Genomic DNA, 25532 nt, shown 5'->3' with positions numbered 1-25532 from the left:
AATGTGTTCTTTTTGTCTCCATTCAGTGAATTCATCTATAATTAAATGCATTTTGAATATGATTTTAAAGTAGCTTAAGCACATGAATGCCTCCTGAGATAGTAGTTAGCATTTGGCAGGACTAGTTTATCTGGTGTCGCTTTTAAGCTATTGTTTTATTTATGTGATATAAAAAATTTAATTATCAAAATCTTGAAGCATCAAAACCTATTAGCTTTAGCTAAGGCAGTACAGTTACTGCAGTTTGGTTTTTTTATCTCATGAATGTTCCATTCAGTTTTTTGGGCAATAATAATTTCTGTTAGTACTCTGTTACCCACAAAGCCCCCCCCCCCCCCCCAACAGAAAGATCCCTGATTACCTCCGTAAAGTAGTTGCCATGGCAACCCGTTTGCTCCTCAGCCATATGTGGAACAAGGAGGAGGAGAGAAGAGGAGAAAAGAGGTCTTCAGCATTATATATATAAGCTCTGAGTACTGTACGAGACAGGGAGTGTGTGTGTGTGTGTGTGTGTGTGTGTGTGTGTGTGTGTGTGTGTGTGTGTGTGTGTGTGTGTGTGTGCGTGTGTGTGTGTGTATTCAGGACAACAGACCCTTCTTCCAAACCCTTGAAGAAGGAGGAACAGATTCTTTATGCCTCACTCCACCAACACTTGTCGTCTCAGCTGTGTCTCCTCAGAACACCGAACGCCTTGTTGTCCTGTCAGCGTCCAGACCAAAACAACAAGAAAATGCTGCCTGTTTCATCAGTGGAGAAAATAAACATCCATTCATTCACAATGGGACAAAGCACTTGTTGTAGACTTTGCACACGGCAGAGAAAACACTAACGTCTCCACAACTTCTCCACACTTAAGACAGACACAAATTTAAGTTCATATTCACTCTCAAGTGCAGTACTTTGCTGTGGTTGTGTGTTCACGATCAGATTTCACACTGAGTCATCATAAAGGAGCACTATTATTATATTTTATAGTTTTGTTATCGTCAACAAATCACACAAAAAGACAGAAACAAACTAAATGTGCTGTGCTTTGTTATGCCTCTGACTTAACCTTGTCACATGACATGACGAAATCATGCTCCCATAGAGACATATAATGCTTCTCCAGCTTAATTACCATGGTAACATAAGGCTTGTTGGATATCATGAAGTATGTGTTGCTCAGGTAGAAACCAGAAAAACACACTTTAATAACCAATGAGAGACAGACAGAGGTAGGTACTGTTAAATAGATGATTGTTTTAATAAAAGTCATAACAGTGTGACATTCAGTAATGAGCTGGAATGATATTGCTTCAGTTGCTTACAGTACAGAACCCAGCCCAGGCCACTGTGTGTTATGACATTACAGTCTGACACCAGCGTGTCATCCAACACACACATCCACAAGTCTCTTCAGTCTCACACTGTTAATCTACATTCAGATCCACTCAAAATGTTTTTTAGGGAAACTACTGTATGTTTACACAATCCACAATGGATGGACTATACAAGCACCAGATAATAGTCATGGCTGATCGACAAACAGGGGTAAGGGGAGGAGATGGAGACATGCAGCAGGAAGGAGGCTGCAGCGGGGCAGAGCAAGGTCTGGTGGGCTCACGAGAGGTTTGGAAGCAGAGCCGTAGATACCATGTGGCCATGCAGAGACGGGCAAACCGGCGGCCATTTTTGCTCCATTACAACAGGCTAGAGTTTGTGCATCCTTTGTTAATATTTGCCCTCATTTTATAGCCAGGTGTGAATTTGAGTTGTAACTTAAAAACCCTTCATATGCACCGACAACACACTTAAGCAGTATTCTGGGACTGTTTATAATATATGTTGATTATATTATAGAGAAATATATTGTGGGGTAGGGACGGGTGATTATAACAACAGTAGTAATAAATGATGCAACGACATAGATATTTATGTATCTAAGGGCACAGAGCGGGATGTTTGTGCAGGTGTGTGTGTGCCCAGGGGGTTGTGCGCAGACATCAGGGATTGGTGTCTACTTCTGCTTGAGGGGTGCGGGCACCTTGATGTCCTGGCCTTTCTCCAATCTCTTCTCACACTCGATTAAGTAGTTGACGCCATCAATCACCGTCTGCACCAACTGGACCTGAGGGACGCACAATTTAGGTTTTAAGACTATTTTCACATGTTCACAGAAGAAAAACAATCAACAGTGGGTAAACAATGTAAAACATCAACTCTAACTCATATCCTTTTTTTCTGATAATAATCATATAGTCCTAATTTAATGAAACTCAATTGAATTTAATAAATAAAGATCAGTGTACTAGTCATGGGGAGTATACTGAGCCTGTGAAAGCAACTCTATACCACTTAAAACCTTTTGAGCCCTGAAGAATTTCTTTAAAATATATTTTTTGACAGTGACTGTGGAGAGAGACAGGCAACAGGAAATCAAACAGGTGACACGTGCCGACAAGATTCCCTGCGCTCCGGAGGGTTCTGTCAAGTCTGAGAAAATAACCCTGAATATGTCTTAAAGGTTCAGTGTGTAGAACTTAGTGACATCTAGTGGTGAAGTTGCATGTTGCAGCTGACAACCCCTCACATCACCCTCTGCTTCCAAATATGACATGGGCTTGAAGACCACTAATTTATAACGAACAGTCTGTGTCACAAACTGGAGCTGTGGGGTTTAACAAAGATGGGCGTTTAGCATTCCAGAACTTTTAGGTTGAGAAATTTGGCATCTATCATTTAACGCTAATTAGTGATTTCATTTTTTTTGTCATAGTATAAAGTTGTGTAATTCAAGAGGTCCCTCCTTTGAAAAAAAATAGCTTCACATTTTTGGAAATGCACTTCTCTTTGTACAGATTAAACCAAAGTGAAGAGGGGAATACTGATATTTTTAAATCTTATAAATGTGGGTGTGTAAATGGAAGGTACTTGGAAAAACTTTTGGAAGATCGTCTCTGCTGGCAGCAGCGACACAGCATAGTGATTACAATGTAATCTTATGGGGCAACAGTGGCAATCTACGAAATGTCGATCAAAGCTCAAATGATTATATTGTGTCTTTGCTAAGCATCTGGCAACACTATAAATGTCTCGCTCAGCAAGAAGTCTCATTCTCACTCTCACAGATTACATTGCATCCACTGCCACGTGCCGCTGCTGCAGGCAGAGGCTACTGGAGGTGAAGAAATTATCTTCTTAACCAGCAATTTTGTCAAGATCTGGTGTAGAAAGCTATTTATATACGTAAACAGTATTCTGATTTGTTAGACGTTAACAAGTTTGACAAAATACAGTTCCTTCAACATGAAAAGTTACATGTTACAACATTATTGTCCTTCTGTTTGACAGTTTGTTGCTCCCTCATCCAGCAAACTCTTTTGACATCTTTTAATACTGATGTGTTCATCCGTCTGAATTAAGGACATCCAAACATCACAAAGAGAAGTGGAGGTTAGATGGAGAGAATATTATGTAACAGTAAGAAAATTAGATAAGTGAGTCTCAATCAGCAGCAAACTGGCTGTTAATTAGTACACTGCACTCCACCCAGAAACAGTGAAGAGCCATCTCCAGCCTCCATGTAATCAGAATAATATATTCAACCACACACTCACAACGACAGAGAACAGCTCCATTGTACTGAATGACTCTGTAACACAGGCGTGACAGCATGACCACGGACATAACAAAGACAAACTGCATGTACAAGAACTCTCCTCTCCTCTCCTCTCCTCTCCTCTCCTCTCCTCTCCTCTCCTCTCCTCTCCTCTCCTCTCCTCTCCCCTCCCCTCCCCTCCTCTCCTCTCCTCGTGCCCCAAATAAGTTATTTGTACATAACATTTATTTGACAATGGGTGATTGAATGGGAAGATTTACTGCTCTGCAGATAAAAGGTACAGATCCATATACAGTACTTTGTAAATTTGTACACAGGTTTTCCCACCTCAGACTGTCCCAGGCGGTCCAGGTTGGAGATGTCAAAAGTACCACCAACAGCGGCCGTGTCGACGCCACCTGTCCCTCGCTTCTGCAGACGCAGGTTGTCCAGGATCTTACTGAGGCGGAGATCCTGGAAGGTGGAGGAGAAAAGCTACTCAGCATAGTTTCAATGCAATTAGATTAACATTTTAATGAATCTGCATCTGTATGTTTTTCTCGCAGGTATTCGGAATTACCAACACTTTAACCACTTGGATTTAGGAAGCAGCAGTTTAAGTGAAGTAATACAAATGTCCCTTTCCCCGGTGATGGTTTCTACTTCCTCATGGGGTCCAGAGGTGTTCCGAGGCCAGATGACATAAATACTGTCTCTGAGCAGTGTGATGCCCTGATGAATCCATCCCTCTCTATCCATCCATCATCACTAAGAATCTTCATAGCAACATTTATAGAAAATAAATTAAGAGCTTATTTCCAAATGAGCAGAACCCTGATATTTAAACTCTTGCTCAACAAAATTTCCGACTTCATTTAATAAAAATCTATTTGTTGGTTTTCAATAGCCTTTAACAGTACAAATCTAGTTCTTCTCGTCCTTCACTTTTGTGAACAAAAGATGTAATAACACAGATAAAGGAGACTAGATATGTTGATGCTTTTTGAGGCCTTATCTTTGATAATCTAATACTTTGATGTTTTTTAAGGCCATGCATTCATTTTGGACTATCATTATGTAACACAAATAGAATAGAGAGTCAAAAGATCCCACATTATCTACTGAAGTATCACCTTGTCTTCATTCTACTACAACTACTGTGTTACCTTGCTCAGCAGGGGCAGTTTGACATGGACCCCGGCCCTGAGCCCTGTGCCCAGGTTGGAGGGGCAGGTGAGGATGTAGCCGAGCTTCTCGTTCCACATGAACTCCCAGCCTTTCTCCTGGATCAGCCGCTCCACCTTGCAGGGAGAGAAACGGTCACAACCCAATGACAGTGTGCTTCATTCATTCAACAATCTTTTGACCTTTGATACGTTTGATGGATGTGCACATACTGTTGTTCACACACAGCAAACTGTTTGTCGCTGTTGGTTTTTCATTTATCAGAGCTGACAAGTAAAGAATTGAGAATTTTCGTCTTGAAATGGACTGTGGTTGGACTGGACTGGCATAGCGTGGGAGATAAAAACAATGTTAACATAGCACTGAGGTGTGTCACTCAGATTTGTTGCAACAGTTCAATACCAAATGTTGCACTGCTTGTCCTTTGCTCTTTCTGTAATGCGGAACTGCGGCTGCTTGGATAAATAATTTATGTTTGCGTGGCCATGTTTGGACAGTGTGTTTTTGTCCCTCTGTCTACAAGCTTTACATCCATAGCAGGGCAAAGACTAGTGGGAGCCGGGGTTTTTTCTGCCAGCACTTTTAGACTGTATTAATTCTATTCTCTTCTTCTTCTCTTCTCTGATTAAATCCTACAGACATCTGATGGCAGCAGAGTGGATACTGTATGTCTGCTACAGCTGCAGCCTCGCACTTCAAAATACTGTGTCCTTGGTTGAACTTGGTTGAATCTGGCACAACTATCACCATAGTGCATGAGCTTCTGTGCACATCAGGCTGGTCAGGTGTAATGCAGAATACTCCTGATTTATGTGTGACACCCTGAGGAGCGTTGGTAGTGTTTCTGTAGGTTTCCACAAGTTAGAGACTTTTTAAATAAATCAATTAATACCGATGTCAAACACGACAGATACGAAAGAATATCAGGGTCCCAGAATTACTTACACTTCAGATAAGGTAAAGTACCCTAGTAGAGAATAACCCTCAATACACTACATTATCTTGCAAACTACAGGCGGAGACAGTAGCCTCTAGGTATCCATAGCCAAGTGAGTAGTTACCTCGCTGGGCTGATGTAGTTAGCAGTGTGCTTTTACAAAACAAACATTTTGATATTTCTCCCTAAAAAAAGATTAAGTGGAAAGAAAGAAGCGTTAAATGAACATTAACATAAGGTGTTTAAAACCCAGTGCATAATATTTTAATGTATATGTTGTGCCATAATGCATCAAACGTGATACCATAAAATGGTGTGCCTTTCGGCATTCAATAAATTTGGTTATCGAAATAAAATATTAGATATTAATATTTTATTATTAATATTAAATAATAACTTTAATTGATTAAAGTTACCTCGGGGCACCACCCTTCAAAGGAAGGGAAAAGATAGCCAATTTATTGATTAAGTCTCATAGATTAAGGTTCTAACTACAAATTTTGGAACTCTGATTAACAATTAAATTAATAACTATAACCAAAATTACCATATAGATAGTTAGCTAAGTTGAAAGATATGGGGTTCTTGACAGTGTAGAGGTTGGCGAAATTCACTTATGCAACATTAATAAAAACATTTGTGAAAGAAAAACATTTATTATGAATATAATAAAGTATAAAAACACAAATTACTAATGGTCTAATTGCTAAACAAAGATAGGTATGTGTGTATACATGTGTGTGTGTCTGTGTGAGTCAGCGTGCTTTCAAGATGGTCGCTGGCCAAAGAGATAACACCCGTCCCCCACCTATTGGAATGTTTACGACCTGTAGAGCTAATGAGGTGAAAAGTTATGCGTGTGTCTGTGTGTGTGCCAAATTAGAGGAAGTTACTAGATTGGATGCAACGAAAGACTGTGAAGAGCATAACAGACTAACATTACTTTCTCAATAACTTGTACCCAAAATATCACAACACCACAAATCAAACTTCATTAACCTCACACAGAATCTAATAAACAGTCTTGCTTAGCCTAGTATAATTATTAAGCCCAGTTGTGTTACCAGTCCGTGGAAAGGGGAAAAAGGAAGTTGCTGTGCAGTTCGCAGTTTTGTGTCGTCTTGCTGGTTTCGGTTGAGCGGTATAGCTCAGTTGCTGGCTGAAGTTTTCCTGCAGGACATCGCATCGCTGCTAGGACATTGGTAGAGCTTGGAGGGCGAGGAGGTTTCCTTGCTGAGATGAGCTGGAAGCTGCACCTTTGTGCTCCTCTCGAAGAGTTGGATGGGAAGAGAAGATGTGAGCTGGAGAAGAGGCTCCACAGCCTTCCCTCCTGTAGAAGGATTGTAGGAAGAGGCAGGAACTGGCTCGACAGCCTTCTCTCCTTGGAGGGAGTGTAGAAAAAAGACACCCTTCTCCCCGTTGAGGGAGTTTAGAAAGAGAGAGATCGAGGCTCAACAGCCTTCTCTCCTTGGAGGGAGTTTAGAGAGAGAGAGCTCGAGGGCGAGAAGCTGGAGAACTTAGCTTATATTGGCCCGGTGACCTCACAGGTCATGGGGTCCAGAGTGACCTATGGGAGTTGAAACCTGTGTCCCTGGGGGGGGTTTTTCACCCCTCTGTGTGAAGTTGATGCCCTCTGGGACATTGAGTTCCTTGCTCTGGTTTTTAATGGCCCCTGGGAGACGGAGTCCTGGAGGGACATGCTGCTTCCGGCTTTGATGGCACATGTAGGCCGAAGTGTGGTTTCACACAAAACCATGGCCCAACATCCCCCCTTCGTTCTCAGGATCGCACCTGACGTGGGTTCCTGAGGGCGAACTTGAACATGTTTAGTCCAAAGCTGGAAAAGTCAATTGTCAGTTCATTTGGATTGTAACATCTGGGCATTTGTGTATACTATCTAGTTTGGCTAAGCAAGATTCAAATTAGACAAATAATTCAGATTACACTGACAGTACAATATGAATAACCTGTGCTCTTCACTAGGTTAGGGAGAAAAAGGAAAAAAAATAAGACATTGTGAATTGTAAGATAAGATGCAGAGAGAGTGGCACGTACAATGATAAGGTCATTTCTGGAATGTCCAAGAGTTTTGTTCACTCCTTGGATCCTACACAATGTAGTACTCAGTCTGATCTGTTAGACTTAACAATTTTAATCTTCAGCAGGTTTTCCTGCGGAAGGTTGTCATAATTTTTCAAAATCTCAAGATCCAAATGACTGTATCATTGTTCCTGTAAGAATATGCTAATGTCCTAACATGTGTGGTATGGACTTCATTATTATGAAATGGAAAGTAGTCGATCCAAACATATTTACAAAGTTGGCAGTGGTATATAAGTTTAATCAGAATTTAGGTTTTGAAGTTTGCTGCTGTTGCTAACAAAACAGTTTTCCTATTAACTGCAAGAAACTTAACACCTACTGTCAGTACAGGGGTTAACTGTGTTGGTTATGGCCGTGAGAAGCGAGCTCTGGATCGCCTGTGTCGTGGCTCAGGGCCGTAACGCTCTGGGGAGCCAGAGTCCAGGAGGACTTCAGAGGCGCTGTCACTGTGTGCTCGGTCATAACCATATTTTAAACTGTACTCAGAGACGCTGTCGTCATCTTCTGAGTAGTGGTCAGTTGTCTGAGCCAGAATTTCAGAGTATGGCTTCCTACAGCTTCTACTGTGGGAATGCCTATCTCTGGGAAGTTGGCGGACATGGCGGATACGCTCTGTGTCCCTACGTTGCCTGTTGTCACCCCCCTTCGTTTTGTTGTGAGGGTGAAGTTTTGAGGCAGCGGATGAATTTGACACCGTGCTGTTTGTTTTGACGGGCTCGGTTGCACCTACTGTAGCCTTGAAAGTGATAACAGTTTCCCAAGCCACCTGTGTCATCTTCCTGATCTGCTGCATTGAAGGTTTTCCTTGCTGTGTCATCAGTACAACATGTGTGCGTATACATGGATGTAAGTTACGTAAGAACATGGACTTGAAGGTGGGATTTTCTTCTAGGCCTGGTGCGTTCTTTCCCTGAAAATAAACATGCCTCAAACGTCGAAAATAATCCTTGGGATTTTCGCGACGTGAATGTTTAATTTGGGATGCTGTAACAATGGATGTGATCTCGTCAGCAGTAGAAGAGAATTCCTCGACTAGTGCTTGACGGAGCTCTGTGTAGTTACTTGTGACACTGGAAGGAAGTGACTGAATAAACTTGTGAACAGCTGTAGAGCTGGTTTTTAACACGAGTCTAACCTTCTCTCTTTCTGTTGCATTTGGCACATCACTTAAGCTGAGATCTAGTTCTCTAAAGTAATTATCAATATTGCTATCACAGTTGTCTGGATCAAATTGTTCAATATCTTTAGCTAGAAACTCAAGCAAATCAAAGCGAGGACACTGTGAGGTCCGGGCACGTGCATCACCTGCTCCAGGTCTCTCTGGTTGAGGGGGAGGTGCTAAAACATCCTGAAATGTTGAAGTCCCCCCTTTGGAGAGTTGTGCACGGAAAAATGTGTCATGCATCCGTGGATGAGAAGCATATGAGGCACAATGTGTTCTTGAAGATAAACTACATGTGTCGTCAATGTCAGTGTCAGAGTCAGGGAGATGGGAAGTTAGGAAGCTGTTACCTCTTCCTGTCAGTGGAGGATCAGGAGGTGACTTACTTCCCGAAGACTTGGGGTCAGATGGGATTCTGTCCCATCTTGGGAGTGAAGAGGGAGTTAACCGTACACTATCGGAGGAGTGTGAATCGGAATAACCAGAATCGCATTGGTTCAAAAACTGATGTGAGGCCGGGCCTTCTAATCTAAGTTTTAACAATTCCTCCTTGTGTGAAATGAGATCTGACTCTGCTGAGTGCAGGTCCTCTAAGTAGTGCAGGGCTTTCTTACTAGCAGTTTGAACCTCCTGGAAAAGAAAAGCATTTTGCGCTCTTAGGGCATTTACCTCCTGTTCCATGGCTGCTTTGCTCTGACAGGCAAGGTTGATTTGCCTGTGGAAATTTAGAATCATGCATCTCAACAATGGACCCTTTGATGCTGTTTGTGCATCACACCTGTCGTTAAGTAGTGAATCTATTTCTTTATTACACTCACTGAAGTTCAACTTGCTGATGAATTCAGGATAGCCAGGGGTCAGGCTCTGTGCTATGGAAGAAACAAATTGTTCTACACAGGGGTTCTCCATTGTTGGTTCTGAAATTGAAAATTAGATTTACAAGTTTATAAATCAAAAGCAGTGTGGTTGGCTTTGGTGTTGCACTGGCAGACACCTTGTAGTGTGGATTTGATCGTACACTAGCCTAACCAAAACTATGGTGGGTTAAACAGTTCACCAAACTTTGAATCACTAACTGATATGCAGGGCAGTAACAGTTAGGGGTTCTATAAATTCACAGGGCTGGAAGCACGCTGTGGCTCTTTCTCAGGTTCTCTTATCCAACTTGGGCTGATATGCTTGGCAGTAACAGCCAGGTACAAGCTCTGTTCCATAGGGCCGGTGGCACGCTATGTCTTAATTCTAAAGCACTTAACAGTTACAGAAAATTTCACAGCTTGACCAGTTAACATTGAATATGTGATATTCAAATGTTAACAGAAATTCTTAAAATTTCAACAACGAATATTCAACTGGAGTTATTAGCAACGATAGCAATCTTTTAGCGTAACACTATGAGGACCTAAAATGGTAGTTATGAATAATTAATTATTAATAAACATTTAATTTATGAATAAATTAAATTTCACCACAATGCACTTGTTTGTAAATACGGTTGAATGTCTACTCCGGTGGCAGACTAGTGGAATTGAATTCAAACCTTTGGCTTGACTGAAAATTCAAAATTCCACTTATTTCTAGCGTTTGCCGAAAATGAAAACAAATTAATATTGCATAATTATTAATTTTTTTCAACTGTACTCTTCCTCACGCGGGGGCACCATTTATGTTAACCAAAAATGGAAGAGGAAAAAATTAATGTTACATAATTATGAATTTTTGCCAACTGTACTCGGCCCACCCAGGGACGCCATTAATGTTGGAGAAAATTATTAAAAATAAAAATTACTAATTAATATTACATAATTATGAATTTTTGCCAACTGTACTCTGTCCACCCAGGGACGCCATTAATGTTGTGCCATAATGCATCAAACGTGATACCATAAAATGGTGTGCCTTTCGGCATTCAATAAATTTGGTTATCGAAATAAAATATTAGATATTAATATTTTATTATTAATATTAAATAATAACTTTAATTGATTAAAGTTACCTCGGGGCACCACCCTTCAAAGGAAGGGAAAAGATAGCCAATTTATTGATTAAGTCTCATAGATTAAGGTTCTAACTACAAATTTTGGAACTCTGATTAACAATTAAATTAATAACTATAACCAAAATTACCATATAGATAGTTAGCTAAGTTGAAAGATATGGGGTTCTTGACAGTGTAGAGGTTGGCGAAATTCACTTATGCAACATTAATAAAAACATTTGTGAAAGAAAAACATTTATTATGAATATAATAAAGTATAAAAACACAAATTACTAATGGTCTAATTGCTAAACAAAGATAGGTATGTGTGTATACATGTGTGTGTGTCTGTGTGAGTCAGCGTGCTTTCAAGATGGTCGCTGGCCAAAGAGATAACACCCGTCCCCCACCTATTGGAATGTTTACGACCTGTAGAGCTAATGAGGTGAAAAGTTATGCGTGTGTCTGTGTGTGTGCCAAATTAGAGGAAGTTACTAGATTGGATGCAACGAAAGACTGTGAAGAGCATAACAGACTAACATTACTTTCTCAATAACTTGTACCCAAAATATCACAACACCACAAATCAAACTTCATTAACCTCACACAGAATCTAATAAACAGTCTTGCTTAGCCTAGTATAATTATTAAGCCCAGTTGTGTTACCAGTCCGTGGAAAGGGGAAAAAGGAAGTTGCTGTGCAGTTCGCAGTTTTGTGTCGTCTTGCTGGTTTCGGTTGAGCGGTATAGCTCAGTTGCTGGCTGAAGTTTTCCTGCAGGACATCGCATCGCTGCTAGGACATTGGTAGAGCTTGGAGGGCGAGGAGGTTTCCTTGCTGAGATGAGCTGGAAGCTGCACCTTTGTGCTCCTCTCGAAGAGTTGGATGGGAAGAGAAGATGTGAGCTGGAGAAGAGGCTCCACAGCCTTCCCTCCTGTAGAAGGATTGTAGGAAGAGGCAGGAACTGGCTCGACAGCCTTCTCTCCTTGGAGGGAGTGTAGAAAAAAGACACCCTTCTCCCCGTTGAGGGAGTTTAGAAAGAGAGAGATCGAGGCTCAACAGCCTTCTCTCCTTGGAGGGAGTTTAGAGAGAGAGAGCTCGAGGGCGAGAAGCTGGAGAACTTAGCTTATATTGGCCCGGTGACCTCACAGGTCATGGGGTCCAGAGTGACCTATGGGAGTTGAAACCTGTGTCCCTGGGGGGGGTTTTTCACCCCTCTGTGTGAAGTTGATGCCCTCTGGGACATTGAGTTCCTTGCTCTGGTTTTTAATGGCCCCTGGGAGACGGAGTCCTGGAGGGACATGCTGCTTCCGGCTTTGATGGCACATGTAGGCCGAAGTGTGGTTTCACACAAAACCATGGCCCAACATATATAATAATTTAAGGCCTAAAATTCAGGTAGTTTTATTCTTTCTTTAATTTTTATTACGCTGCGAAAACTCTGATTGAGAACATAATGGATTCATATCAGATTAAAAAATATTAAGACAATTAAAAGTTCAGTCTAATTATTCTCAATCCCAAGCAACTTCCCTCTCTTATTTAAACATCTTTCCATCTCATCACATTCACTTTCTAACATGTTGAACACTCCACACACATGTACATTCTGACATGATGAACACTCCACACACATGTACATTCTGACATGATGAACACTCCACACACATGTACATTCTGACATGATGAACACTCCACACACATGTACATTCTGACATCTTTAACACTCCACAAACGTACAAGCACACTCTCACCTCCTTGAGGCCTCTGCAGAACCTGTCAAAGACTCTCTTCATGTTGCCTCCCTTCTCCATGGAGATGACCCTGGTGTGGTCCTCCTCGTTGATCCAGATCAGGAAGGTCTTGTCATTGTTGTGCCTGCACACAGGAAAGTTACACTGGATTATACAGTATTGATCCTTGTGTGTTAAGGTTATTTGAGGAAAGACAAGGTGCATCCAGGGTGGAAATACAGTAATATAATCTGGTGCTTTGATCTGTAAACCTGAACACATAGCTGTTATTCCTTCCATTTGAAGACTGTGTGGACAGTTTTAACCTTACCAACAACTTCAATGCATTTACTTGTTCCAAATATAGACAGTAGTCATATATACAGTAAATCAATATCTGAATCTTTCTTTCAAAGACTGAGTCGATACAGAGATGGTATTTTGGAAGCCTATTGTGAGGAAGTGTGTGAGATAAGTTAAAGAGAAGATGATGGGTTTCTATATAAAGGGAACCATGTGATGCTGGTGAGCAGAGAGAAGGCCAATAACCATCAATCATTGAGGATAATGCTTGTTTCTGCTGAGGGTCATTGACTCGTGTGTTTGTCAGAGTGGTCTGCAACGCTGCACTGTGGTACTGATTTAGAACTTATGTTCTTATATATGTCCTTATGGAGAACAGTTTGTCAGCAACAGAAAAACTAGAGAATTATTGCGTCACCTCTGCTGCCATCTCCTCTTAGTTCCCCAGTTCATGGAGAGAAACATCTTTTTACAGAACATTGTGACAGCACAAGGAAGTTGGCTTTAGACAGTTTGGATATAAAATGTCATTACCTTATCGTTTTAATGTATTAGATATATTTGTTCAATCGTGTCACACTAGCATGTTAATGATTGAAGCCCAAAACATGATTTGTTAGGTTCCAGTTACCTTCCACCTTTGACCACCAAAATCTAAATGTTTGGTTGAACAAACAACCTGAACTTTTTTTATTTAGGTCAGTTTATGATGGTGATGTTAGTAGGTTTGTCTGTTTATTCATTGATCATACATAAATGTCCAGACTGAAGAAGTTCAACATTTATTTGAGGGACTAATGGTTGGATTCAAGGTCTTCAAAGGAGAAGGGTGGATTTCAACCACCACATGACACGTCTAAGCACCAGTCTCAGGGAAAATTTGTATAAAGTCACTGTCAGCGACTGCAGAAGCTTTTTGTCCATACTGACCTCCTTAAATTTGTTAAATAGATTTAATAAGGTAATGGATATGGGTTGTGGAGGCAGCAGGTCGGGGAGAGACATTTGGCAAAGCGGACAGAAAGGGAATGAGAGAGGAGGGAGAGATACAGATTCAGAGTAAAAATAGAGCACCAAGGGAATATCTGAACCACAGGGAAAAAGTATATGTGTGGAGTGGAACAAAAAAGGTTGGATTGGAAGTGTGGAGGATGATAAGCGAAAATGAAAGGAAAGTGGAGCATGACATATGGATAAAGGAAAAAAGGGAAAGGGGGGGGGGAGAGTGAGAGAAAGAGAAGACTGCTAGTGGAGCTGTAAGAGGAGATGATGGAGGGATGATGTGGGGGTGAATTATTAAGGAGAGGAGAGGATTGGCTGATACGACTGGCAGAGGGAGAGAGGAGGGAGGCTGCTGATTGATTTTGGCTGCCTGACGACTCCACACTGAGGGAGCACTGTCCGCATCGCTCATACACCAACACAGCTCAGCAACAGGGAAATGACAATACTGCTGTAAACATGAGATAATAAAGAAAGAAAAAAAACCTCTGACAGTTTTCAGCAACTGAGCAAAGATTCAAATAATACCAAGTGGATTTCACTGTTGGACACCCTTAAATGCAATGGGCTTATTGCCCATTATTATACCCTCAGAATATCAACTCAAAAATGTACCAGGGAGAAATTTTGAAAAGATTGATTAGAAAGTGAAAAACTAACCAAAAAATAGTCTCTGAGATATATAAAACATAGTTAGAAAAAAATAAAATCTACTGTCTACATTTGTGGCTATATAATTTTAATATGGGTAAATTTCATTTTTTTCTATGAGAATAAATATACATTTATGAAAACAAAAGCAATCAAATGACTGATATCTTTGTACAAGAAACATTAGGAGTGTGTTGTTTCCTTTCAAATACAGTACTTTGTCATTATATATCAGAAAATATACAAGAATACCTCATACTTTCACCTGCTCGGTTAACTTTGTTACCACTAAAATGTTTATTTCTGTCCTTATTTCCTTAAATCCTGATTTACCAAAATAACCCAGATTAACACAATCAAATTATTTACCTTAGGATCAACACACATTTAAAATACATTTTTAAATCTGTTTTGCTTTTCCTCACTGCTGTCAACACATTGACACATTGGTCACGATAATTTAATTGAAAGATTCCAAAATTTAGTTTCCTTACAAGATTAAATCTTCTACGTTAATGTGAGAAGTTTTAAATCTGTTGAAATTAGGAATTTTACAGGAGTTCCACAAGGGTCAATACTCGGACCACTGTTTTTCAATTTGTACATGAGCTTGTCTGGCAACATTATAAGGAAATGCAATATATCATATCATGCATTTGTCATCTAAATCTTATAATTGAACTGTTGAATTCTACTAATTATTACTATTTTCATTTCAGTAATTTCTCAAAATACTTTTAACAAACTAGTTCACATAAATATCCTATAATTGTTTAACTACTGTTGTGCTGTTGCAGTTTTTCCCGGCTTTTAAATTCGGTGCTGTACTGTACACCTAAAGCATACTGTGCTTACTTGTGTTAAAATGTACAACTCTATGCAGACAATATTATCCTGCTTGTACCATCAGGTCTTTTCACTTACCAAATACCACGTGCATCTGGCCAGTCACGAGCCATGCCTGCACATGTCAGGAGGGGTGACACAGGCTTGTCAAACAGGAAGTGGTCCTGTTATAAATACAGAGAATTGAAGTTTCAACAATGGTTATGACTGCAGTGGCAACAGAATCTTAGATTGTAAGACAGAAACAAGGGTGTGAGACTTGAGAATTCAGTAATCGGGCCAATCTTTCTCTTTGTTAAGGAGAAAAATGCCATGGCAGACACAGTCCACCCACAGTTAGTATTTCATTGTTGAATTTTTCTACTACTCCAGGACTTGAAGGGAAACTGTGACCACATCCTCAGATAAAAAAGATGTGCTGTTCACGTGTATAGCCATTTCCTCACGTGAACTTTAGAAAATGTCCGGACTTTCTACAGAATTTCTCTTTCAGAACAGAGCTGAAAATTCTCTACATTGGACACGTTCTTTTTTGACCAATAAAATGCACTGTGGGTATCTTGTGTTTTAGTTAACAGCACACTGACACCAGCGTCTGCCCTTATCACCAAACACCAATCTTATTGTCTTTGCAAGTTGACATCTCTGTCCGTGTCTTCTACGTGTATGGCTCCTCTTTTTCACACTGAGATATTTGTCATCTTTTAGTATTTTGCGTCAGTCAAGCAGAACCTCTTTCTTTCATTATCTAAAACAGGAACCCTTCTTTGTGAAATTTAAAAACAGTGTTGTTGCTGGTGAAAAAAAAGAACTTGTAAAAAAGTGGTACGACATCTTCACATGCATACAGCAACATCCAAGCACGACTCACATCAATGAGCTGTTGCTGGTCCTTGTCTGTCATCTGGGTGAGACTGTAGTATCTCCCAGTCAGGTCGTCCTTCAGGCCAGCGAGGGCGTCCACCGCCACCCTCTCCACCTCTCTGCGCTCTGCCCGGGTGCAGGCGGGGGGCAGGCTCAGTCCCCGGATACTGCGGCCCGTCCTCACCCTGGAGGACAGCACGTAACGCTCATCAAAGTGGCCCGACTGGATCTGCAATTAAGACAAGTAAGGAGATGTACATATATGTATGTCATTTCAAGTCATGGAATGAAATATCTTTCAATTCAATGTGAATGTTACCTTGCTGGCGTCCAGGTCGGTGGGGTGCTTCATGACGCTGGGGTCGTAGCCATTGTGCCTCTCTTTGATAATCGGGTCCAGCAGGTCTGCAAATACCTGAAAAACACCCCGAGGTGAACAATATGAAAATACAGGACTATTTTCTGGGTTAATCAATTGTATGGTAGACTCTGGACAAAAAATGTGACATCAGACATACACATATAGAGAATGTTTCTGGCCCGCAAGACTGTTCCAAAAGAAAAGTTATTAATACATCCATCATCTATAGCGCTTATACTTTGAGGGTCGCAGGGGGAGCAGTAGCCAATCTGACACTGGGCGAGAGCCAGGGTTTCACAGGGCTAACATATAGAGACAAATAACACATCACACGCAGATTCACAACTGTGGTTTAGAGTCAATTTAAAGTCTCCAATTAAACTAACCCCAATCTGCATGTCGTTGGACTATGAAAGGAACCCAGAATAACCTGAGAAAACCCATGCAGACATGAGGAGAACATGCAAACACAGGCCTGGGACACTCCCTCAAACCTGGAGCCGTCTTGCTGTGAGGCATCAGTGCCACCCTACAAATACTTATAATATAAAAAATATCCTGGTTGAATGAAACAAAGCTGCCAAAGAAAAAGCCTGGAACTAAAAATAATAAAAGCCCATTAAAAACATAATGCAACACTGTAAAGTCCTCAACATAATATTAAAATATTATAATATTGTCTGAGGGATGGAAGTGACCTTTGCTGCTATACTGCCCAGTGGGTCATCCTTTACCTTTCCAAGCTACATCATCACAATTCACCTTTATCTGTTCACCAACACCTCTCATAAGACCACAGTTGAGAGAAACTAAACAAAAAAACAAGTAAACAGCAGGGAGCAATGATGAATCATATACTGCATTACATTTTAGAGATAATGGATTGGAAACATTTGCATAAATTCCGCACACAAAAAAAGACATCAGCCAAATCAATACAAGCCAAAATTATGCTAAATATCTACCGAGCATCATTGCCTTATGAATGTATGACTCTGCCAACCAGTAAAATTGCACTTTGATGCATAATTTATGTATGATGAATCATAATTAGCACATTAACTATTGTGTGTTGGCCCAAAATGTGTTTTGTTAGGTCACAGGGTCCTTGACCTTTGACCTCCAAGAATCAGTTCATCCTTGAGTTCAAGTGGACTTTTGTCCCAAATCTGAAGAAATTCCCTCACAGCATTCCTGATATTACATTTACAGGGATGAGACTAATAAGTGTGGCTGCACCTTGAGTCTTTGAAAATGACACATCTGCATCCTGAACACTCATGCTGACTGGTTCTTGCAATCCATAGTTGCAATCCATAAAAAAAATCCTGACTACTGAAATAAGATCGAGATATTTTTATGTCCTAAATGAAGAAGGCAATTAAAACCGAAACGTAGTTAGGTCCTCAATGTAGATAGATATGATGAAACATCCCAGAAGAGGTGTTCTAGGCTGAAACTCTCCCTCTCCTGTGCTGAAATACTCTCTCATGAAAGGGAGGATTGCTTATTCAATTCTATTAAGTTACAGTTATCGCAACAGAATGATTTTCCATTATTTCTGAAGAATAAAAACGTTTTATCTATGCTGACATAAGCTCAAAGTCATGGTACAGGAAGTTGCGTTGGGAGTAGTATGTGGCTGGCAATGTCTTGAGTCATTTTCCACTTTGTAACACTTTTATTAACTGTCATTTTCTGCAATCCCCTTTTTTTTGTGCTTCAAGTTTCATCAGACTTGTCTTTGTCACTGCAAATTGCTGGCCTGAGGAGGGTGTGAACAGCCAGATCTCTAGAACGATACACAGGGGGTGAGCCAGCCCTTCTTTTCACTCAGCACCGCGGAACTGTTTGTGTGTGTTGGTGCGTTGGAAAAGGTACAGTGATGTCTGACCTCGTAAGTCTCCTCGTCTCCTGCCACCATGCCGACGGTCTTGATGAAGGGGTGGCCGGGGTTGTCCACGCCTGTCTGGATGGCCTGGTCCAGTGTGTAACCATTGGGAGTGGCCTTATCACACAGCTTGGTGTAGATGGCAGGTGTAAGGTTACTGGCCATGCAGTTGTTGTGTTTGCGCAGGTCAGGGTACTCCGCACTGTTCAAACACAAATGCAAGATAACATAATGTTGCACTGATCTTTGAGAGAGAGAAATAAGTTTGAAGCAGTGTTGGCACAGCTTAATGATGTGCCCTTGAAGCTGGTTGAAGCTCACATGTCACGTACACAGGAAACTGGGGATTAAACCTGTGACTGTCTGATTATGGGACACTGCTGCAAAAAGATGACCTCTAATGAATTATATTGGACACACAGGGACACAAGGCTGGGGCGACCATTCATATGGGCACTGTGAGAAAACATAAAGTGATATATATGAAACTAGTGGTTTAAATCCTCATGAGATGTTGAAAGTGGCATCTGTTTAGTGCTGATGGATCAAAAAGCATTCAGATCCACTTTGTTTTAGTAAGAAAATACTGCTGACTTGACAAACTCACCTATCTCTTCAAACAAACTATTTAGGCCTTAGCGTAGGTTGATGTGGAAAAACCAAAAGGAACCACTGTCAAAGACTGGCTTTAATCCCAACGAACTTACTTAGAACTTTAAAAAACTAAAAAGTTCAGAAGCAGCCCAGACTAAGCAGCTTATGGATTTCTTCCTCCTGCTGTCTGCCAAGATATGAGGAAGGCTAAGACATTTCAAAATGAAATAATATAATAACTGTGACAGAGCTGTACTGGTGATACTAAGGGTAGACAGTCTAAAAATGTTTGCGGCCTCTTGCCTTATTTCTATTTTTTCTTGTCTCCACAATAATAAATTCAGAAGTGTTACCCTCATTGAGCCGTCAATTTATGCCTGTATCAGAAAGCACAGAGAGAAAGAGGCCAAGAAAACTCATTACAATGTTTTCTGAGCCAGGAAAACCCAGGTGGCCACATTCCCACGTGTGGCAGGGTTCAGTAATGACACAAGATGCCTGTTCACGATCCTCATGGCACATATTGTCCTGTAGGAACGATGGATGGCTGTGTCAGCGGTTTTGGGAACTGATATTTATGAGTGTGTGCTATTAGCTGCAGATCCAAATAAAAATCTGGATCTAGTGAATTTAGATGTAGTTTCATAAGGGAACATTTCAGCCTCGGTGGAGGTATGTGCTGTAATGAGTGCAATTCTAGTTGGAATTGATATTGCTGTTATTGGTAGGTCTTAAAGGGATATATCACCCCAAAATGAAAATGCACTCATTATCTACACACCACTATGCTGATGGAGGGTTGGGTGAAGTGTTTGAGTCCATAAAACACTTTTTAAGATTTAGGGGTAAACAGTGTTGCAGCCTAATCCAAAACAATTGAAGTAAATGGTGACTGATTCTACCTCAAAACATCTGAAAAAAAATAACATGCCGCCATACTGCTCGTGTGGTGTCATCCAAGTGTCTGTAACCCCGGCATTCAAATTCGACTTGAAACAAGGTCATACACACCATGTTTTTTAGCCTAAATGTCCTCTGTGATCCACGCGCAAACGTGGCTCTAAAATTTAGGCTAAAAAACATTTTCCTGTGAACTGTCCCTTTAATCACTGAGGGAATTAACTAATTATATTTATTAAAGTACTTTACTTTAGCACAAATTTGACAAAATTTACTTGAGCATCTCTTTTTTTCCGCTACTTAAGAAATATTGTACGTTTTGACATCAGGCGAGAGGCGGGGTGAAGCCTGGCCAGGTCGCCAGCGTATCACAGCGCCACCATACAGAAACAAACGACCAATCAAGCTCACATTCACATCAAAGACAATTTAGAGTCTCCAATTAACATAAACCAAATCTGCAGGGCCGAAGCTTCTTATTATGAGGCGACAGTGCTGAATTCTTTGTGCTTTTAAGTAAGCAAGGACACAGTCAACTGAGTATATCATTGCCAATATAACCTTATATCATAGGCTATTTGATACGAGTGTTTATTATTATTATTGCTTTTAAATTCTAATAAAAAAAAAAACACAGTTATCCTCGGGTCTTGATCCTCTTAACTCACCAGCATAACCATTAAGTCACATTTTCTAGCTTCATCTTTTCATTAATGGTTAACTAATGTAAATGTGGCTATGGTAGGATTGAGGGTGTGTTTCCTATGAGGTTATTTTTTGGTCACTATATCAATACAGCTTGATAAGAGACATTACAGTGACTGTGTGGCTACCTTGACCACTGAAACACACCCGAGACGACCTCAGAGAGCAGGTCTGAGGACACACACACTGTACACCTAACCAATGTCAACACTTTTATGAATACTACAATTTGTCAAGTAATAGATTACATTTTTTGTTTATGGTGAGCTGTACCGGCTCCTGTGATGTGAGCCTTATGTAACGAGCACAGGGCAGGGTTTTATATCTGAGCAGCAGATAAGGTTTTATTCATCGATAGCCTATGTACAAGCACTACTTTATAATCCAGACGGGCGTGTGATGGAACACGTACACATCCCTCCTCAGCCTCTTAACCTGTGATACACTCATCAATACCCTGCAGTGTCGGGTGCAAAATCAACTGCTTTCTAGTTTATTCTTCAACTCCGCACTATTGCCATCTTTGATTTTTTTAGTGGGACATACATACATATTTCGTAGTTATTATTATTATGATTATTATTATAGGTTGTCTTGTTTCTAGTGCTTTGAATTTTGCTTTTGAATAAAAAACACATTTTGCACACAAGCTTAGAGTTATCGTGTGTTTGATTCTAGCCATAAACCGTCTTGTCTTATGCCTCATGATTTGGTTATTTCTCTGACATGCTGTGATACATCACACATGTGATAATGCCACCTGATAAAGCATGTAATGGCATTAAATCGTTGGTTTCTTCATTTCAAGGTTATTTAGGCTGTGGGTGCATATCAATCTTATGCAACGGAATATTTTGCTCGCTGAGATTTTTCGATTAAACTGCACATTAAGTCATATTTTAATATTAAAGACCATGGTTGCCATTAACACAGATGTGAACGCGATGAATAAACGAGATGGGTAAATGATGTGATGATGATGATGATGATGATGATGATGATGGTGGTGGTGGTGTGTGAGGTGTTGATGGCTCCATGTGAGGGACACACGGGGCTCGGTTACCTGGCGGGGTACACCCTGCGGACGGGCATCCCGGCGCTGACATGGTCCCGGTGCTGCAGCAGGTATCCAGCCGTCACGGAGCCTCCCACCAGAGACAGGATCCCGATGTGTCGTTTGGAGGACAGGATCCTGGAGAAGCTGCTCGCCATGGTGCTTTCCTCAGGGAGTTAGAATGAATGAAATAAACGTCTTTTCCCCGCGGTAGCAGCGGAGGCAGGGACAGGTGGCTGGGAGCGTCTGTCTGTGATGAAGCGGCTCTGCTGGAGTGATGATAACACGGAGCCCGATTTAACCCGAGCTGCGTCAAGATGGAGGGAGACACACAGGAGCAGACCGGGGCTACAGCTTCAAAGTAAAAGCACAGACAGGGCACATGATCTCTGGGGGAGTGTGTTGACATACAGTGAGGTGGTTTCTGCAGAAGACTGCTGTGGGACTCAAACAACAACAACCTGTCTGCAGGGGAAGGCTGACCTCTTCTTTGCTGCCCCGCTCAGGTGAGATACACAGGTTAAGGGGCGAAATGCCCATGAACCTGAGATACCTGTTGCAGATGCAGAGGTGTTCCCAACACTTCAAACACACTGACCATCCTGCCACCAACAAGAGGAGACTGTGCCATCACACCTTAAGCTCTTGCAGGTTCTGCTTGTCACTGATGTAAATGTTAAATTGAATGGTTAATGGACTGTACTTATTTAGCCTAGAGCTTTTCACTACAAGCTTCTATACACTGTGCTTTTTCTGTCAAAGACTTTTCATAGACTGTATAAACAGAAAATATAAATATAGACTAATATAAACATCAGTCCCCTAAACAAGCCTTCTTTTTAAAAATCAAGATCCATGAATTATTCTCTGAGAAGTCAACAAAAATGTTTGTTTAAGAAAGTGAAAAAAAAATTCCTGGAGCAGCCCCCTCATCAAAATCTGCAATAACATTTACTGGGTTCTTCCCTGACCCTTACCACTTCCTTCTAGTTTTGTGATCATCCATCTTAAAGTTTTAGTGTAATCTTGCTAAATAATAAACACACAAACTCGGATGAAAACGTAATCCTCTTGGCAGAGGTAGAAAGACTGAATCACAGTAACTTTCAGCTTTAATTTTATTTTCAGTTTTCTACAGTAATACCTCTACTTCTATTTACTAAGGCACTGCTCAATTACCAAAATGGCAGTTGTAAGAATAAAAAAAAACATGGTGAATCCTATTATTTCTAAAGAAACAGAGGCTCCAATTATATTTGAATGTTGTTCCTTTTTTACCCATTTCACTTATACACACTAAATTCAACAGAGGAGTGGCTACTAAGGGGTTTATTGTGAAAATCACTTTGTACAGGAAGTCACATTTCCTTCTTTGGCAAGCTTGACAATAGTGGAGTGGTGTGTATGTGTGCATGTGGTGTGAATACTGAAGGACATGAGTGAATAGGCCTGTAGCACTGAAAGGTTTAACATCACACTGACAGGGGTCTAACATCTAACACAGGGTTTCTCCTAAGTCCCAAAACACACAATACTGTCACTCATCCTTTCTGTTTAAACAGAAACGAGAACATGTTTAATACGACTAATCACAGGATCAATCCTGTCACTCGAACCATGAGTACTACAACAACTTCCTCATAGTGAGGCGTCACGGTTTGACTTTGAATCAGGTGCCTTTGCCAAATGACACATTGCAAATCACAAGCAGTAACACGACCTTTGTGAACGATACCATCAACAATATTATAATACAAATGTGTGAAAATATTTAATTAAGTCTGTCTAAAGAGCTTGGCCAATATGCACATCGATCTCACACATTTATGTGTTTTCTGACATGAAAGAAAAACATAAGAAAAGCCTGTAAGCAAGCTGTAATGGTTTAAAGAAACCTTAAAACACAGAATTTGCCACCATAGTAGTTTCAAAAACCGGACCTCAGCTTAGTTTTCTACTCTACGTATATCTGATTTATATGTTTGGCACATAGTTTTTATGAATGGACAAAACAAAGTCTGACCTGTTCAGTGTCCCCTTCAGTCACTTGTGATCAGACAGAGGCCGTACTGTTTTATATTCAGGCCCTGAGCTCCTTATGGAGGATAAATGCAGTAATCTGTGGATTACGTAGACAATAGTGGGAATACAGAACTCTGATCAAAGTTCACATTGCAGTTCTGCAGAGAGCCGTATATGGGGCCATTATTGTAATAAAACTATTAACAAATGTGTAATGAGGCCATTATTGTAGTGAAGTTCTGCAAACAGAAACACTGTGCTCTGGCTGCCTTTATCGTTTTTAACTGCAGTAAATTCATCAAGCTGAGTGCCCCATAAGGAGCGAATCCTCTCTACAGAGGCCGCCATGTTTTTTACAGTCGTCCAAACTAAACACCTTTTAAGTTTGTATGACAACTGAAGGCTACCACAGGTTCTCTTTCATGTTTGGAAGGGGAGGGTGAAGGGTATTCAGCTGGAACATGCAACTTCACCACTAGATGTCACTAAATTCTACACACTGAACCTTTAAAATCATTACATTTACATTACATTTCATTTAGCTGACGCTTTTATCCAAAGCGACTTACAATAAGTGCATTCAACCATGGAGGTACAAACCTGGAACAACAAGAATCAAGAAAGTACAATATCTTCAAGAAAGCCAAACTACAAAGTGCTATAAGTAAGTGCCATTTAAGTGCTACTAAATTGTTAGTTTAAACTTTTATTCAAGGTATAGTCGGATAGAATCATGAGGTGCTACAGTCACCTAGTGGTGTGAAGGTTGCAGCTCCTGAAAACACAGACAAATCTCCACATGTACTTGCAGATCGCTGCATGCATTTGCGGATCTGCCACGGCAGAAGTGTAGCAAAAGTCACGTGTAAAAAAAACAGCCAATTCAAAGGCTGCTTGAGCAGAAACAGATGACTTGTTTGGATTTTCAGCTCTTGAAGCTAAATAGTTAGACTTTTAAGCCATTCATCTCCATGCATGTGTTTACAGATTTGTCTACACATTTACAGATTTACATGTAAATACATTCAAATCCAGTTACACACACACACGTATTCCGAATACGTATTTGCAGATTTTTTTGTACATGTTTGCAAATCCCATTACACACACATTCTAAATGCAGATTTGCAGAACCATGTACACATTCACAAATCTGATTACATAGAGACGGATTGAGACTCACATATCTTAATAGTTGTGCCACAATAATTGCCCCATAGCCATATAAGTTTGTGACACAAAGGACGTATTTAAAACAAGGCGCGACAAATCCACTGGAAAATATTTTACTCGGGTGAACATTAACCATCTGAAAGATAAGAAAAAACTAAATATCACTGTGGTAAGTTTACAGTACCTATAAAATGTATTCGCCTTGGATTCGAAAATTGGATTTTCTTTATGGGAAAAAGCAGATTAGCAACAAGCTTTTGTTTCAAAGATAAACACAAACAATAAAGCTAATTTCTACACCTTTATTCCAATGAGGTAATCTATTAATAGCTATTTACCCTGTTTACTATGTGAGTTGTAAAATAGCATCTTAAATGGTGATCAAGTGACTGTAATAAAGGTGTGAGATTTGATTATAGGTCACTTACTTCTGTACAGTAAAGTTCAAGTGTTGTAAGGTACTTTGAGGGTCACAGGGGTCGGAGCCAAT

At 40.5% G+C, this 25532-nt stretch overlaps 1 protein-coding gene across 1 annotated transcript; it reads right to left on the bottom strand.

Annotated features, from left to right (window-relative positions):
• Window positions 1–1222: 1222 nt before the first annotated feature.
• On the bottom strand, window positions 1223–22158 carry LOC117763674 (creatine kinase U-type, mitochondrial-like). Its single transcript, XM_034589022.1, has 9 exons — window positions 21857–22158; window positions 18598–18796; window positions 16662–16757; window positions 16350–16571; window positions 15557–15642; window positions 12698–12821; window positions 4747–4881; window positions 3929–4054; window positions 1223–2110 (listed from the first exon to the last, which is right to left on the bottom strand). Exons 1-9 carry the CDS (start codon window positions 22003–22005, stop codon window positions 2000–2002), a joined length of 1248 nt encoding a protein of 415 aa, XP_034444913.1. The 5' UTR covers window positions 22006–22158; the 3' UTR covers window positions 1223–1999.
• Between the last annotated feature and the right edge of the window lie 3374 nt (window positions 22159–25532).

The sequence above is a fragment of the Hippoglossus hippoglossus genome, chromosome 6, assembly GCF_009819705.1.
Source record: "Hippoglossus hippoglossus isolate fHipHip1 chromosome 6, fHipHip1.pri, whole genome shotgun sequence".
Taxonomy (NCBI): Eukaryota; Metazoa; Chordata; class Actinopteri; order Pleuronectiformes; family Pleuronectidae; genus Hippoglossus; species Hippoglossus hippoglossus.
This window is presented reverse-complemented; position numbering and strand designations above follow the sequence as displayed.